Genomic DNA, 16,359 nt, shown 5'->3' on the forward strand with positions numbered 1-16,359 from the left:
AGGTGGCACAGTGGATAGAGCACCGACCCTGGAGTCAGGAGTGCCTGAGTTCAAATCCGGCCTCAGACACTTAACACTTACCAGCTGTGTGACCCTGGGCAAGTCACTTAATCCCAATTGCCTCACTTTAAAAAAACAAACAAACTGATCCAGCAAGCCAGAAGTCTTCTGATAAGGATAAGAGATGGTTAACAGTATAAGGCAAGCAGAGTTTGAGACTAGCAGTGGTGTTCCCTGCATTAGTATCCCCTTGAACTACATAGTAGCCAACTTGGAGATTACTCACAGAAGGCTTTGAGAGCTGCTTGTCATTTATCATGTACCTATTAGAGAATTCTGCAGTAGATGGTAGAAAGCCATCGTAAAGTTGGAAGCAGGAGAGTAACATCATAAAAAGGGACATAAGAATGTAGAATTTAGAGCCGGAATGAACCTAAGACATTATGTAGTCCAATTCCTCCATTAATTACTAAACTATGTAATAGTAACCAATCTTCAGTATGATGCATTGATCAGGCACCATTAGGGATGGACCATTGCTTGTGCCAGTTTTCAAGAACATTGAAGATGCCTTCCTTAAAACATCAATTTAAAAAAAATTGATCCTTTTGGATGGAAATTATTCTAAAATGGTTTTATATACTTTTCTGCATTTCTAATAAATGACAGATGGTGGTATCAGTGTAGGGAGCTCCCAGTGAAGAAATTCCATCTCCCAATTCAGAAGAGCACCTCTTCTTCAGTTTATGGTCTTAAAAGAGATGTGAAGAGCCTGAGAAGTGAAGTGATTGGCCCCAGGTCACAGGGCCCAGAATGTACCAGAGGTAGGACTACATCCAGCTGTACTGAACTCAGAAGTCAACACGATCCACTCTGCAAGCTTGCCTCTCAAAATAAAGCATAATGAGCATACTTAAAGCTTCTCTTGAGGACTTAATCATCCTCGAAGGGACTGAGGTATCTAGGGTGGCCTGGGCTGAATAAGATTAACAGAAACCCATGGGCACCCTTCACATAGGTGAACATTGGTCTATTCGAGAGGAGCTTGCCCCCACTGACTTCAGAAAGCAAAACAAGAGCAGTTGTAGAAGTGACTGGGAGGCAAATGTTGGTTCAAACTTCTTAATAAACTCTCCAGAAATAGAATGTGCTGCTGGGGAAGATAAACAGAGGCTCAATAACACTAACAGTCATAACAGCCAGCATTGATCTCACACTTAAAGATGTGCAGACCTGTGCTGTCGTTTGTTGCTCAAACCACCAGCAGTTAGGACCACTGTCATCCCCAGTTACAGACAGTGATGAACCTGAACCTGAACCTGACTGAGGTGAAGCCACCCAGCTGGTCACCCCAAGGCCAGTGACTGTCCTCAGGATCCACCTCACTCTCAGAAAGCCACTGCAGAAGGATTCACCCATACGTGGACATTGGACTGGGTCATCGCCAAGGTCTTTCTCAAACTGTAATTCACTTCATGCCACCAGTCACCAGGCAGACAGAGAGACCAAACCGAGAGTCCCTGTCCTGCCACTTTCACTCTCCCTGAAGGTAAAACAGCATGTACAAAGAGAAGTAAATCCAGGAAAATACAAGATACAAAATAATTCCTGGTTGGATTGGGGGGCGGGGGATCACCTCAGACTGAGCTGAGCCCCGAATGAAAATAGAGATTGCAGAAGGCAGATGTGAGATGTGCCTCCCTACATGAGGCACAACCAGTGCAGACACAGGTAGGCGAGAGAAGGTCATGCATAGGGCACAAGTAAGCCAATTTAACTAGAATGGAGATTATGGGAGGAGAAATCATGTGAAATAAGTCTAGCAAGATATTTTGGAGGACATTGGGTAATATGACTTGCAGTGAATCAGATTTAAATGAGGCAGGGCTGTGCATGATCATCGGCCTCACTCTCTCCTCCAGAGCCAACTGGGTCCAGTGGCAAGATGGCTCCAGATGTTTAAGGCAACTGAGGTTAAGTGACTTGCCCAGGGTCACACAGTTAGTATGTATCCGGGGTCACATTTGAACTCAGGTCCTCCCAACTTAAGGGCCAGTGCTCTTTCCACTGTGCTTCCTAGCTGCCCTGTAGTGATGAGTTGAGGATGACTGACATTACACACCTGTCAAGATTTTGGTACCCTTCATTGAAATAGGGAAGGAAGTTAAGAACAATCAGTTGTGGAGTAAAGATAACAAATGATCAATATAAACTTCAATTTTACTTCAACTCTTTCATGAGCTAACTTTGAGACTGGCGCCTCTACTTTGGGAAGAAGAAACCGGATGAGAAAACATTGGCATTTGTAAGCAAATTTCCTTTCCTGGGTTCTTTAGAACTGACTTTCTGCTTTCCTGTTCTGTCTTCTCTGCTTGCCTGCATTCTCCACAGGAGGGTTTTCTGCTTCTTCTTTGGTGGTGACTGGGCAGTATTCATTGGCATTATTGAATTGTATTCTATTCTATTCTAGGAGTCACATTACAAATGCATGTACAGGTCTGCTTGGCATAAGGATGTACTACAGTCATGTGATATAATGGGGAAATTTGGGGACCTGGAATCAGGCACACTTGGGTTCAGATGTTGTCTGTGATGTAGTAGAATGTCAGTGTCATACACAGTCCTTGCACTTGTGTCCCCAGCCCCTCAGAGAGTGACTGTAGGTTCAGAGTAGACAAGTCACAAATGCTTGTTGATTGAATAATTATTATCCATGTGATTCTGAATAGGTGACATCACTTCTTCGAGACAGGTTTCTATCTGGAGCACCTGAATCTCAGGTTTGTTGTGAGGATTAGATGAGCCAATGTACATAAGACAGCTTACAAACCTTCAGGCAGGACAAACATGAGTGTCAGCTGTCACTGTCTTCCCTAACCGTTGTTCATCTGTTTCTGTCTCTCTTCAGGTCGTGTTGGACAGGCGGTTGCACTACGTGCCAAAGCCTTTGGCTTCAATGTCATTTTCTATGACCCGTACCTGTCTGACGGCATTGAGCGGGCCCTGGGGCTCCAGAGGGTGAGCACTTTACAGGACCTGCTATTTCACAGTGACTGTGTAACCCTACACTGCAGCTTGAATGAACACAATCATCATCTGATTAATGACTTCACCATTAAGCAGGTAACCTCACCAGGCACTTGGGTCCTGTTGGTCATTTGGGTTGGTGTGGTGTGTGGTGTTCCAGAGACCTCTCTTTTCTCTATGGGGCTGTGCTAGCTGCTTTGGTTTTCCTTTGCTGACCCTCGTAGTTAGGAAGTAGTTGATGCCACATATATCTGGTTAGTGGTACTTTTCACTGGATTTGACTTGGTCAGATCTATAAAATGGGGCTACTAATAGCATCTGCCTCCCAAGGTCATTGAGGATCACATGAAATAATGCATTGCATAGTAGCAAGGGTAGCCTTAACCAATTGTGTGAATTTACCCCAAAAGCAAAATTCCTGGCAGTTTTGTTGCCATCAAATTTGGTTTGAAAGATGGTTCAGCAGTTATCTTATGAAGTTCTGCCCTGCATTGTGGAATGTTCAAAAGCTGCTGTTTTGTCATTTACCTTGTGTTAATGAGCAGGCTGGGAATCCTGGATCTTCTGGGAAAATGATCCAGTTTCTAGTGCTATAACAGTGAAAACTACTATAGGTCCACAGAATACAAATGAGGGAACTTAGAATGCCCCAGGTCAATCTGTTCCTGCTTTGCCTTTAAAAGCAAGGACTGGAGAACCACCTGCTCCCCTTCCCTTTCCTGCCCTCAGGTAGGCACCTCTCCTAAAAGGTAGCAGGGAGTGAGGAAGAGACACAGCACAAGGCAAAGAGAGCTTGAGTAAGGGGGAAGGAAGGCAACTCTCCATATTCCCTGGGGAGCAAAGAGAGAAAATGAAATTCATCATGGAGAAAATTCACAACTTGAAATGCCATTCTTGTTCTGTAACAAACTTAACTTGCAAAGACCTTATTGCTAGTGGTGAATGTAAAATGAGCCAGTATTATGACTGCCCAGCGCCCCCTTGTGTTCAAAGCAAATGCTCACAGCGGCTGATGCTATTCCAACAGTGATCTGGACTTGAATTTTCCAAAATTGATTCCTAACTTCTCAAGTCCTTTACAGGGGTTAAGGTATAAAATAGATCAGCTTGGGTATCATCTTAAAATTCCTCTTTTTAGAGTAAAACATATGGGAATGAACCCGGCTAGTCCTTGTTTTATGTTATGGCCACAGTCTCTGTGAACACTTAAATGCTTGTCCAACTTATAGTGGGAAGCAAAGATTCAAAAAACACAACTTAAAGTGGTCACATTAGAATGGAAGCTATCTTGAGGGCAGGGACTGCTATTGCCTTCCTTTGTACCTCCAGCACTTAGCAGTTTCTGGGATATAGTGAATTCTTTTTAAATGCCTGGTAGACTTCAGTTGTAGGATTACAATCCATTAAGCCTCTGTCCCTAGAATTATTTGTTAGTTTGGATTTCAGATGTAGACTTGGAGTCAAAGCATTTACTTTGTTGAATTGAAATTGAGCTGAAATAGTGGAAAGTTTTCTCTAGGTGACTTAATTTTTTAATGTCACTTTGGAGAAGTCAGTTTCTTCCACATCAGTTTACTACCTTCATTGTTCACATCAGTATGACCTGTATCCTTCTGTAGTCATTCAACACTTAAAGAATAGTTGTAAAGTTTTATGATAGTGAAGTTCTTAAAAAGTGATTAATAAAAACAACTTGCGGGGAGTCTAGGTGGCGCAGTGGATAAAGCACAGACCCTGGATTCAGGAGTAACTGAGTTCAAATCCGGCCTCAGACACTTGACACTTACTAGCTGGGTGACCCTGGGCAAGTCACTTAACCTCCATTGCCCCACAAAAAAACCAAAATAAAACACAAAAAAACCAACTTGCTGTCCATCCACATAAATATTTCCAACAAAAATTTATTAAGAAAAGTAGATGTCACAAGAATAGCCCCCAAAGGTTGGAGTTAGACCTGAAAAGGGCTTTTTAGAGACCATTTAATCCAACCCCCTTATTTTTCAAAGGAAGAAACTTAGGCCCAGGTGGGTGAAGTAACTGTCTATGATTCTGTACAATTCACAGAGCACCCCCTACCACCACCACCATGGCTTTGTGAGACAGGTGTTATCACCTCACACTTTTCATAGGAAGAAGCTGAGGCTCAGATAACAGCTATAGTATTGAAAATATTGTCCATTGACAGATGAGGAAAACATACTTGGAGCAGTTGTGATTTCTGAGTAGTCCTGCTATGTGGAAGAGTCCCAGGAGGGGACTGTCATCTCCTGTCTCTTCCTGGTCACCCAGGCTACCTCTAAATATAAAGTTGGCATCTTTCTCGATCATAGGGATAGAACAGGGCTTAGGAATTTGCTTTTTTCCAAGGAGCTGTATTGAAATTTAGACTAGAATGATTAATAATTAATAGATGAGACCAAAATATTTTCTTACCTGGAATAGCCACCACAATGATACTGCAATGAGATACTGGAAGAATCACATTTTAAATTAGGAAAGGCTGTTTGTAAGTGCATGATCAAGAGAAATTACCTAAAGTTGTCGTGTACTGTTAAAACGTGTAACTTGTAGTATACAGTTGACTGTGTTGGAGGGAGTTTTTCATGCACATCATACAATCTACATTACAAAATTTGGTTATTTATTTTTTGAAACATTGGTTACATAAATGAATGTGCCTCCCAGGTCCCCCATCCCCACAAGTAAGGATGCCTAGCAGCATACTGTGTAGGAAAAGCCCCCCACACACAGACGCCCCTCTCCAAATGGCATGCTCTACACACGCATACTCTGGGAGCTCGAGGTTGCCAAGGGAACCTCAACACTGAACTTCCCTTTGTAGAGTTAAAATTGTAGCCTGACTGTTACTGTAATCTCATGTGAAAACTGAGTTTTCCTGGAATGGCTTCCTACACATGAAATCAAAGTGAGGGTGCGGAGAACTGAGGGGCTGGACAGTAGGCTAGTTTCTGTCTCACTGGCCTGCAGATGTCTGGAGCCATTCTGTATTCTTTGAGGCCTACCAATTTCCAAAACAAGGATTATTTAAACTTTTATTCGTGTCTAGGTTTATAATAGACTTGTTAAACTCAGGTTATTTTAAAGTGCATTTTGGTAATAAAGATGAGAAGAGAAGTAGTTAAAGAAGCATCAGGGCCCTTTGGGCAAAGATACTCATGGAGCTTGGGCCCTGCTTGGGCCACCTTGGCCTCATCTAGGAGAGATGTTGTCATTGCCAAGGAGCTGCAGCCAGACTGAAGAGGCATCTAGAATCATTGACTGTACATCTTCATTCTAGCCAATTCCTCTGAAGGCTCATCTCTGTGAGTCCTTTTGACTCAATGTCTCTCTTGCTACCAGAGCCTAAGCTTTGCATCTTACTGGACTGACACATGAGGATGTGATAGTTAGCTACATTAGCCTTGAGAACTACACCTTGCTATCTCTGGATACTCAGAACATTGTCTTTTTTCTCTCTCCTTTCTTTTCCTCTCTTCTTTTTTCCCCTCTCTCTCCCCCCCCCCTTTTCTTTTAGGAAGAGGACTATTTTTCCTACAACTCCAGAGTAGGGTTGGAGTCTTCCTCTAACTAGAGATCATAACAACGAACAGAAATTAAGTTTAGCAGGGTTGGTTTGTCTACCTATGGTTTACTCTTCATTCTCCCCCACACTCCACTTCATTGAGGGTTGTTCTCCCACCTCCTTGTAATTTACAGTTGAGTCTCTTCCACAGCACCAAGGCAGCTGTTCCTGGCCTTAGTCCTATCTTTGGGATTCTACTGACAAACTCAGTGATTGAATCTAAAACATTACCTTAGTTTGGAGCAGCTCTGCTGTGACACCACAGATTGAATTGCTGTGAATGACTGTGTTATATTCGAAGCTCATACAAAACTTTCTCCCTGAGAAAATGGGGCACGATGTCTTGTTTTTCAAACTAGATAGGTAGTGTAGGGGGTGATCAATCTAGCTACTTAGACTTTGTTGTAATGGATGCTTCTTTTGAGTAAATGAGAATGCCTCAACTTTTATTTTATCTTATTTTTAATTTGATTATTATTTTTTAATTTTTCCCAGATGAGACAAGGGGCTTTCCTGGTGAACACAGCACGAGGTGGGTTGGTAGACGAAAAAGCACTGGCACAGGCCCTGAAGGAAGGAAGGATACGAGGGGCAGCCTTAGATGTACATGAGTCAGAACCATTCAGGTGCTTTTCTGTTTGTTCTTTTGTTCCCTTTCCTTATTTTTCCCTTGTAGTGCATGATGTCCCCTGGGGCAATGACCTGATCAGCCAACTCCTATCCCCACCCTACAACCACCCTCACTAACAGCCAACCCAGAGAGATCTGTCCAGATGGAGTAGCACCTTTGACTGCATGGGAAAGTCCCTAGGTCAGAGCCCCATTTTTGTCCCAATGAAGGGAAAAGTAGGGGTAGAAAAGAGAAGTGGCCATTGGTCCGTGTCTTCTTTAGAACACTTGGGCATAATAAGTGCTCTGGTCACTTAGAGCAAGCCCCTCCACTGAGGGAAAGTCACAATGATCTTTCTCCAAGACACATGCCCATGCACACACACACACAGAGCAGAGGAAGAAAACCAGGCTATTAGTACGAAATCACACAGACGCAAATGGAACATTGGAGTGTCAGTATTTAATATCTACAGTGTGTGTGCCCTCTTCAGGATTGGTTGGAACAGGGAGTTAGAGTGAGCAGAGGAGAGTTCTTGGGCAGTTTCATGGGCCCAAAATGTGACTGGCCTTGCTTACCCCCAGCCTATCTCCTTATAGCTCAATGAGTAACACTAGAGATAGTGATGTCCTCTCATTCACTCTGATCTTGAGCTGAATAAAAGATGCAAATTCAAAATGAAATCCATCAGGAAAAAATCAGACAATTGTTTTAACTGTAGGAACACACATAATCCATGAGAAGTGAACAATTAATTGACAGTAATTGACAATAAAGTCTTGCAAAGAGAAAGCTTGATGCTTCATTGCCCAAGAAGCCACCAAATCCTCTTGTTTACTTCTAAGTGTAACCATTACAACAAGGTGATTAATAATGTATACAAAGAAGGCCACAGCCTTAATGGCATCCAGAATATCTTATAGAAGTGGGATGGAATAAGATTTCCAAAATAAAGTCATTTAAACCAGGGAGCAGGCATTACCTCTTGGCATAAATGGGTATTGCCTGCCCAAGGCAATAGCCTACTGCTGCATAGTTCTCAGCAGCTAATGAGCCTCAGTTGGATGGAACCATTCCTGGGCTTCATGACCAGGTCACCTGGTCAAGTCCTTACCTGTTTGAATCAACAGCTGTGCTAGAAGTGAGATGAAGCAACCCATTAGGGCTGCTCCCATGTCTCCATCGGACCAGTGAAGAGTGGGAGTAGCATCAAGGTCTGTTAAAACCTGTAGCTCTATGTGAGGAGGTTATGATATTCATGTGCTGGCTTTGCCGTCATTTTGTTGGGTGGCCCTGGCATAACATTTTCTCTCCACTCAAAATCTGTCCCATCAGATTTGATGTTTGAGCCTCACTGAAGGCCTATTGTAGAAAAAAAAAATCTGTGTGTGTGTGTATATATATATGTATATATATATATATATATATATATATATATATATATATGTATATATACATATACACACACACGTACATACATACACACATGTATATAAAATCACTGGTCCTTTATTTTACTCTTTCTTGCCTACCATACATCTTAAAAGGAGTGTTGTCTATATGACTTCTTCCTGTTATGGGAAACCTATTTAAAAGTCGATGCCATGAAATGGGGTGGTGGTTATGAGCTAGCTGGTATAGGACATCCAAGACATTGTGTAAATGTTTTGATAACTGAAAATCAGCCTTTTCTCATTTCATCTGTCTCCTCACATCCTTGCATGCTTCTGGTAATTCTAATTGTGTTTTATGGTTGTATTTAGCTTTAGCCAGGGTCCCCTAAAGGATGCACCAAATCTGATCTGCACTCCCCATGCAGCGTGGTACAGTGAGCAGGCCTCCATTGAGATGCGAGAGGAGGCTGCACGAGAGATCCGGAGAGCCATCACAGGTAGCCATCGGGATAGCCTTGAACTCTGATAGCTTAGCTTCTCCTCGCTGGGATTGGGTGGGAAGGAGCCCGGTTGCTGTAATTTGGTCAGAGGTGAAGGAGGGAAGCACCATTTTTTCAGCTGTTTATCACTGGCCACAAGTTACTCTGAAGGGTTTGGCTGCATAATCCTATGAGTACATCCCCAGCAACAAACATGGCTTAAGTTCCTAGCATGCTTTGTGCTTAGAGAGAGGAAAGTTTTTGGACAGACTCTTCCCTTAAGAAACTCACAGTCTGGGGCAGCTAGGTGGCGCAGTGGATAGAGCACCAGCCCTGGAGTCAGGAGTACCTGAGTTCAAATCCAACCTCAGACACTTAACACTTACTAGCTGTGTGACCCTGGGCAAGTCACTTAACCCCAATTGCCTCACTAAAAAAAAAAGAAAGAAAGAAAGAAACTCACAGTCTGTTGAGGAATACAGACACCAGTACAAATAGGTGTTGAACACATAAGTGCAGAGGCACCAACTGCTAATCTGACCTGAGGGTAAAGAACATTGTGAATCCAGGAAAAGTTTCATGTAGGAGGTGGCATTACAGTTGAGGTTTTAGAGTTAGCTAAGAAATTCAGAGTGGGCATGAGCAGAGGCTGAGGGTGTATTTGTGGTCAGCAGGTGGTACAGTTTGGCTCAGATGTAGAAAAGAGTAACATGAGAGAAGACTGGAAAGGTAGCCTGGCATTAGCCAGGTGTTGGGGAGCTTCAAATACCTGAAGGAAGAGGATGGCCAAACATTGGAGCCACTTGAGATTTTTGAGCCAGGAAGTGACATGACCAAGTTTATCTGTGAGCTTCTTCTAATGGTAATATCAAAGATGCACTAGGGGCAGGCAGGCAGGCAGGCAGGCAGGAAAACCTGTCGAGGCTATTTATTATTAATTTTCCTAGGTTCCAACCAAGTTAGAAAATAGAGGTATAAGGGAATAGGATCAGTTTCCGTTAACACAAAAGTAAATTGAGTACATGGATTTGGAAAAAAAAAAAAAAACACAGGAAAAAAAACGTGAGCTCACAGATACTGGACCATAAACTTCTTTGTCTCCTCTTCGTGGTGCCCAGAATATGGTCCCAGACACAGGAGCTGAATCAGCACACACTTCAAATCACAACTCGAAAACATGGCTAAAACAAAGATCAGAATTTTAAGGGAAATCCAGCAGAAAGGTGGGGGGAAGGGTGTCAGGCATGTGAGTACTCTAAAAAGATGCACCCCCCCTTTTTTTTTTTTAGCATTTTAAAGTTTATAGAGGACATTCCTTACCACATTCCCTGAAATGGTAGGAATATTCTGTTTTTACAGATGAAGGAACTGAGACTTAGATTGAGTGAGTGACTTGCCCACCGTCACAGACTTGTGATTCACATTGTCTTCTGACTGAAAAATACCATAGCACTCTTTGCAGTGCATGGTGCTTGAATAGGTAGCTGCTATGGGGCTGAATTTCTGTCGCAAGGCACCTAAGCCCACAAAAGGGCCTTAAAGCTGGACAAGTCTCAGTTGTTCCATCTAGTAAGTGAGACTTTCTGACCCTAGCCCACCCCATCCCCACCCAACTAGAGTATTATGTACTCATTCCCAAACCTACTGACTTCACAATTTCTCTGTCCCTAGTTTGCTAATAGACTGAAACTAAAAGTGTTAGTAGAAGGGGGAAGAAATCAAAAGGGGAAGATAAAAAGGGTGCCTGGAAATAAATGTGAAATAAAAATTTTCAGCTATGTAAGAAATAGTAGAGGAATTGCTAGAAAATTTTGGCACTGTCGGGGGGAAAGCTGATATTTACAAATAAAATATCAGGAGGACTGAAGCCAAAGAAAGCTCTATGTGCCTAAGGAATCAGGCTCATGCCCAAGAAGTGTGATTGAAGGCCAAGAAAGTAGTAACTCAGAGCCCATGAAGACCACAGTGACCTGGTGTCTTATTTAGGATGAGGAAACTAATATGGACAGGACTCACAAGAATAATAAGGTCCTGCAACCAAGGGGTTGCCCACTTTAGTGTGGAATCATATACAGGGTGTCCCAAAGGTTTTAGTGCATGCAGGATTACATTATTAAAGCTATTTTAGCTGTTAAAGCTAAGTAGCAGTTTTGATGCTCCAACTTTTTTGGGGGGAGAGGGGGGCAGGGCAGTGAAGGTTAAGTGACTTCCTCAAGGTCACACAGCTAGTATCAAGTATCTGAGGCCAGATTTGAACTCAGGTCCTCCTGAATCTAGGGCTGGTGCACTATCCACTGCACCACCTAGCTGCCCCTTGATACTAGTTTTAAAAGACATAAAGTATTGGTGATAACAAAGGAGAGTTGATGGATTCATCAACAAACATTATTAAGCACCTACTCTGTTTATTACTGGGGATTCACATGCAAAAAAAAAAAAAAAAGGCAGTCCTTACTCTCAGGGAGCTACAGTTTAACCAGGAGAGGTCATGTGAACATGTATATGGTTATGCCCAATGAGTACAAGGTAGTTAAGAGGCTCAGGGTAGACTTTGTATAGAAAGCAATATTTGAGTTGTGTCCTAAAGGAAGTGAGAGATCGGCAAGGGATGTGAGCAGACCGGGCATCCTATGGGAGATGCTAGTTTGTCTGGGCTGTAGAATTCAGGAAAGATAGGCCCAGGCTATGAAGGGTATTGGTACATTTGACCCCAGACACAATAAGGAAACATTGGAATTTATTGAGTAGGGGGTGAGAGGACCAGACCTGCACTTAAAAGAAAGCTGCATTGGCATAAATGTGGATGATGGATTGGAATGGGGAGACTCAAGGCAGAGTGACTGATTAAGAGCCCACTGCAAGGGTGCAGGCAAGAGGCAGGAAAAGCCCAGACCAATGTGGTGGTTGGGTGAGTGTGGAGAAAGGGATTGGATGAAAATGGTGTTGAGACGACCATGGTAAATAACTGAATATACGAGATAAGAGAGTGAAAGAGGTTATGAGCCATGAAGACTTGAAAGAGTGGTAGTACCTTCACCAAAAAGAGGGACTTGGTGATGCAAAACTGAAACTTAGAGGAGAAACTAGGTCAGAATCTGTGAGATGTGTACATAGAGGGACTCATTAAAGCCACAGAAGGTGATTGGCTCACCCAAAAAGTAGAGAAAAAGAGAAAGCCCAGGATTGAGCTTTGTGGAATACCTAGCTAGCAGGCAAAATATGGCTGGTGAGCCATACCACTGGGGACCGAGGAGGAACAACCACACAGGAAGGGAGGTGGCCACGAGGGAATCTTGTCAAAACCCATCGTGGAGAGAGTATTTAGGAGGAAAGAGTGAGCCAGTATCAAATGCAGCAGATAGCTCTTTTAGCAATTAAGAGATCATTAGTAATTTTGGAGAGAGCAGTTTCTTTGAGTAAGAGAAGTAGGAGGTAAAATGAGTGAAGATAACTTTTTTGAGACCTTGAGGAGATAAGGATGATAGCCTGAAGGAATGATAGGGCCAGGTGAAGGTTAAGGATCCAGGAGAGAGGGAGATTGAAGATTAGAGAGATATAGAAGGGGTGATTATGCCAGAGAAGGCAGAGGAGGATGAGAACAAGGGCGTGTGTGGAGGCTTGGCCCTAGCTAGAACAAGGACCACCACATTCTCAGACTGGGGAAGTGATATGAGGGCTTTGGGTATGAAGAGGAGTAGGTAGAATAACTTCTGTGGGAAGTGAGATAGGGAAACAATCTAGGGAGGAACTAAAGGAGGGCACATGTGAAAATGTGTGTGGTTTTCAATTCTGTAGCCAGTGAAAATGAGTAAAGGAAGTGGATCATGGGAAGTGATTCAGGACTGAGGGTTAAGCAGGGGGTCAGGGATTGGATAGAAGAGAACAGCGAAGTGAAATTGAATGGTAACTCTGGGATCACAATGGCCTGGGGCACAGGGTCATCTGGGAGAAGCCAATCTTAGAACAAGTAGGTAAAGGAAGATAAGAGGAAGAAGTGCAGAATGAGGGGAAGTTTGTTCATTTTGGAAAAGGCATTCTGGAGCTTGTAGTGGAAAGGAGACAGTTGGTGGCACGCAACATTGATAGGGAGGTGTGAGAGAATGATGGTTTGGGGGCTTCCGATAGTTTGCTTCTGTGGAGTTGGTAATTCAACTGGTGAGTGTTTTCTAGCCCTTGGTGTAGTAGTAGGTGGCAGATAGATTCTAATGCTCAGTCTCTACCAAGTCGTGTGCCAGGGTTATATTGTAGTAGGGCCAGAGGGGTGCTTAGGCCTTGGGTCCCTGCCTGCAAGTAACAGTAACTCAAAACCTTGAAAACCTTACGTTTACCACAAATTTTCCAAGATTTTTTTTCCAATTAAATATAAAAATTCTTAACATTAAAAAAAAATTTTGAGTTCCAAATACTCTCCCTCCTTCCCCTCCCCCCTCATTGAGATGGCAAGCAATTTTATATAGGCTCTACATGTACCACAAACTTTTTGAAGGTGCACTGGCACAGCAAAACTTTTAAATAGGTATACTTATTTCCAGAGACATTATACCTAAACCATTGGATTAGAGTTTTTGAAGACAAAATGGTGGATATCTACATTTTTCAAAGCTGTCTTAACCTGTTGTTGCGACAGGTTGAAAAGGATATAGTACAATAATTGAAGAAATCTCTGAATGCCAGATGGAGGGACCAAATAATAAATTAGAAGTCTTTTGTCTGAATCTAGGTCTATAGAATGAACTTATGTAAAATCAACAGTTTAAAACAAATGGTATTGTTTGTTTCCTGCCTTTCCTCCCCAGGTCGTATTCCAGACAGCCTGAAAAACTGTGTTAATAAAGATCATTTGACTGCAGCTACACATTGGGCTAGTATGGACCCAGCAGTAGTTCATCCAGAGCTTAATGGTGCCGCATATAGGTGAGTGGAGGGGGGTTGGGGTGTCTCTGTGCTGAGGGGGTGGGGCTTTCCTTTGTGTGTCTGAAATGTTGAGTGCCACATTTCAGGCAAACACCTTCCAGTCCAAGGGAAGGAGTACTTCAAGGTAGTGTTCTTTAGAAGTTACTATTATTCCTATAAAAAGAAAAAAAGTTAATTCAGGTGAGCCCATGGAAGAGGGCGGAACAGGTGTAGACTGTTCACCTGTTCCATCATGTCCCAAAATGTTCAGTGACAATAAAGTTACCAGCATTTTGTGGGAGAGCAGATGTACATGTGAAACATAAAATATTCTTGTCTTCTTCTTTGTGATGTGAAAAAGAGACACCAGGCTCTTATCTCGATGATGATGATGATGATGATGATGATGATGATGATGATGATGATGATGATGATGATAACTGGGACTTATTTGGTGCTTTGAGGTTTTCAAAGTACTTCACAAATATTATCTCATTTTATCCTCATAACAACTCTAGGAAATGGGTATTATTATTATACTCATTTTTCAGATGAGGAAACTGAGGCTAACAGAGGCTAAGTGAACTGTCCAGTGTCACACAACTCATGAGTATCACTAAACCAGGTCTTCCTGACTCTGGGTCCAGTGGTGCTCTATCCACGGTGCCACCAGCTGCCTCTCTTTCTGGGCTCTATGATTTTATCCCAGTGGATTCTCCTCCCACCCTTGTCCATCACAGCCCTTGTATACCTGGAGGCAGCTAGTTCATTCATTGTTATGGCCCAAAAAATTCATTACCCGCTAGCTAGTGCTCTGGGGAGAATTTTTGTGATCAACATTATTTAAATTAAAGACTTAGACATTTAACCCTCAAGTAAAACGTGCAGTAATATATGGGGGGAAACCATCGTACACAGTATGGACCCTAAGAATGTACATTTGCAAGGTAAAATATTTACAACCCAAATATTTTTAATATCAAAAGATTCCCAAACCTTGGCAACAACCACCTGCTTCCTTAAAGCAATCTTTGATGTGACTGAATCCAGGTCTGACCCAGCACTTTGGCCAGGGCACATCTGAGGACATGCAGGTACTGTAAGATTCAGCTAAAACACTGGTAGGTGCTCAAGGGCCCACTGCCAGCAGCACCCCTCCCCCATTCCCACCAGCAGCAGGCAAGTGAGTCACTTGTGGCTGTCTGCTCAGCCTTTGCATTCCAGGGATGGCCACAGAGCCAGATGAAAGACTTCCTGATCACGAAGCATCAATCTCTGAAGGCCGGTTCTTCAGTTACTCTAGCATTCTCAGCGATAGCATGGCCAGCTCATTTTTTGGTCTTTTCTTGGCTGGGGAACAGGAGATGCATGTGCTTGTTCTTAGAGCTACAAGTCCAGGTGCTCAGGAGATAAGTCAGCGACCAGGGAGGACTTTCTCCTCTGTTCATCACTATTCCTGGGCCTCTAAGGTGATGCTACAGTGGAAAGGAAAGCCACACTTCAGAAAAGCAGGTTATAAGAGAAACCTTACATTTTGGATAGTTTTTTCCCATGGAAATTTCATGATATCCAGGGATCTTGGCTGTATCCTTTAAAGGAGAATAAAGTAGGGATTTCTTTCAAGGTAATCTGGACAGCAGAAGCCATAGCAGGGCCCTCTTTATTTTCCCTTGATAGCAGAATTTTTTTCACTAAATGTTCTTGATTATCAGCCTAGCTTGCCCAGTTAGATATTTTAGGTGAGGTGAAGCCAGTAGCAGGCATGTTACCATTCACATAGGCCTGGGCACATTGAATCATTTGTTTGTTGAGGAAATAGAAAGGAGGGGCTGTTAGTCTTCATTCAGGAAATGTTAGTATATCAAATGGGTGATTGGGTATTAATTTTTTAAGACATCACAGTCCAGGTTCTGGAACCAAAGAGTAAAGACAACTGCGGATCATTATTCTTTCAGTGTGCTCATAGCACTTCCTGGGGGCCAACGATCTCTAATGTGTGGGGTCAGTAAACACACCACTGCATGAGATATGGTTTCTAGAGATCATTCTGAGCTCAGAGCCATAGGCTGTCTCAGAAAAATGGGAAAGGCCAACTGACTACATTTAGATTTTCTTTTGTTTAAATTGGAACCAGCAGTTAATACCCCAAAAACAGGAGTGAAAGTATTTACCAAAGTCAAGTGGATTAGTCACCGGTGACCAGGTGACATCATGACCACGTTTTGTGAAGGAAGATGAGGAAGAGATTGGAAGGACAGAATGGCACCTGATCTTTAAAGGAGTGATAGCTGAACACATACGTTTATTTTTATTGTTCACAGTTGGTTTTTCCAAGTTTAGAGGTGATAGATAATTGCTTCTGAGTTTGGCTAA

General features: G+C 42.8%; 1 protein-coding gene across 1 annotated transcript in view; it reads left to right on the forward strand.

Annotated features, from left to right (window-relative positions):
• Positions 1 to 16,359, forward strand: part of CTBP1 (C-terminal binding protein 1) — a 58,673-nt gene that overhangs the window by 40,573 nt on the left and 1,741 nt on the right. The window contains 4 exon segments of the mRNA XM_043972403.1: positions 2,909 to 3,123; positions 7,106 to 7,236; positions 8,984 to 9,111; positions 13,890 to 14,007. Coding sequence (XP_043828338.1) covers positions 2,909 to 3,123; positions 7,106 to 7,236; positions 8,984 to 9,111; positions 13,890 to 14,007 — 592 coding nt within the window.

The sequence above is a fragment of the Dromiciops gliroides genome, chromosome 6 (assembly GCF_019393635.1).
Source record: "Dromiciops gliroides isolate mDroGli1 chromosome 6, mDroGli1.pri, whole genome shotgun sequence".
Taxonomy (NCBI): Eukaryota; Metazoa; Chordata; class Mammalia; order Microbiotheria; family Microbiotheriidae; genus Dromiciops; species Dromiciops gliroides.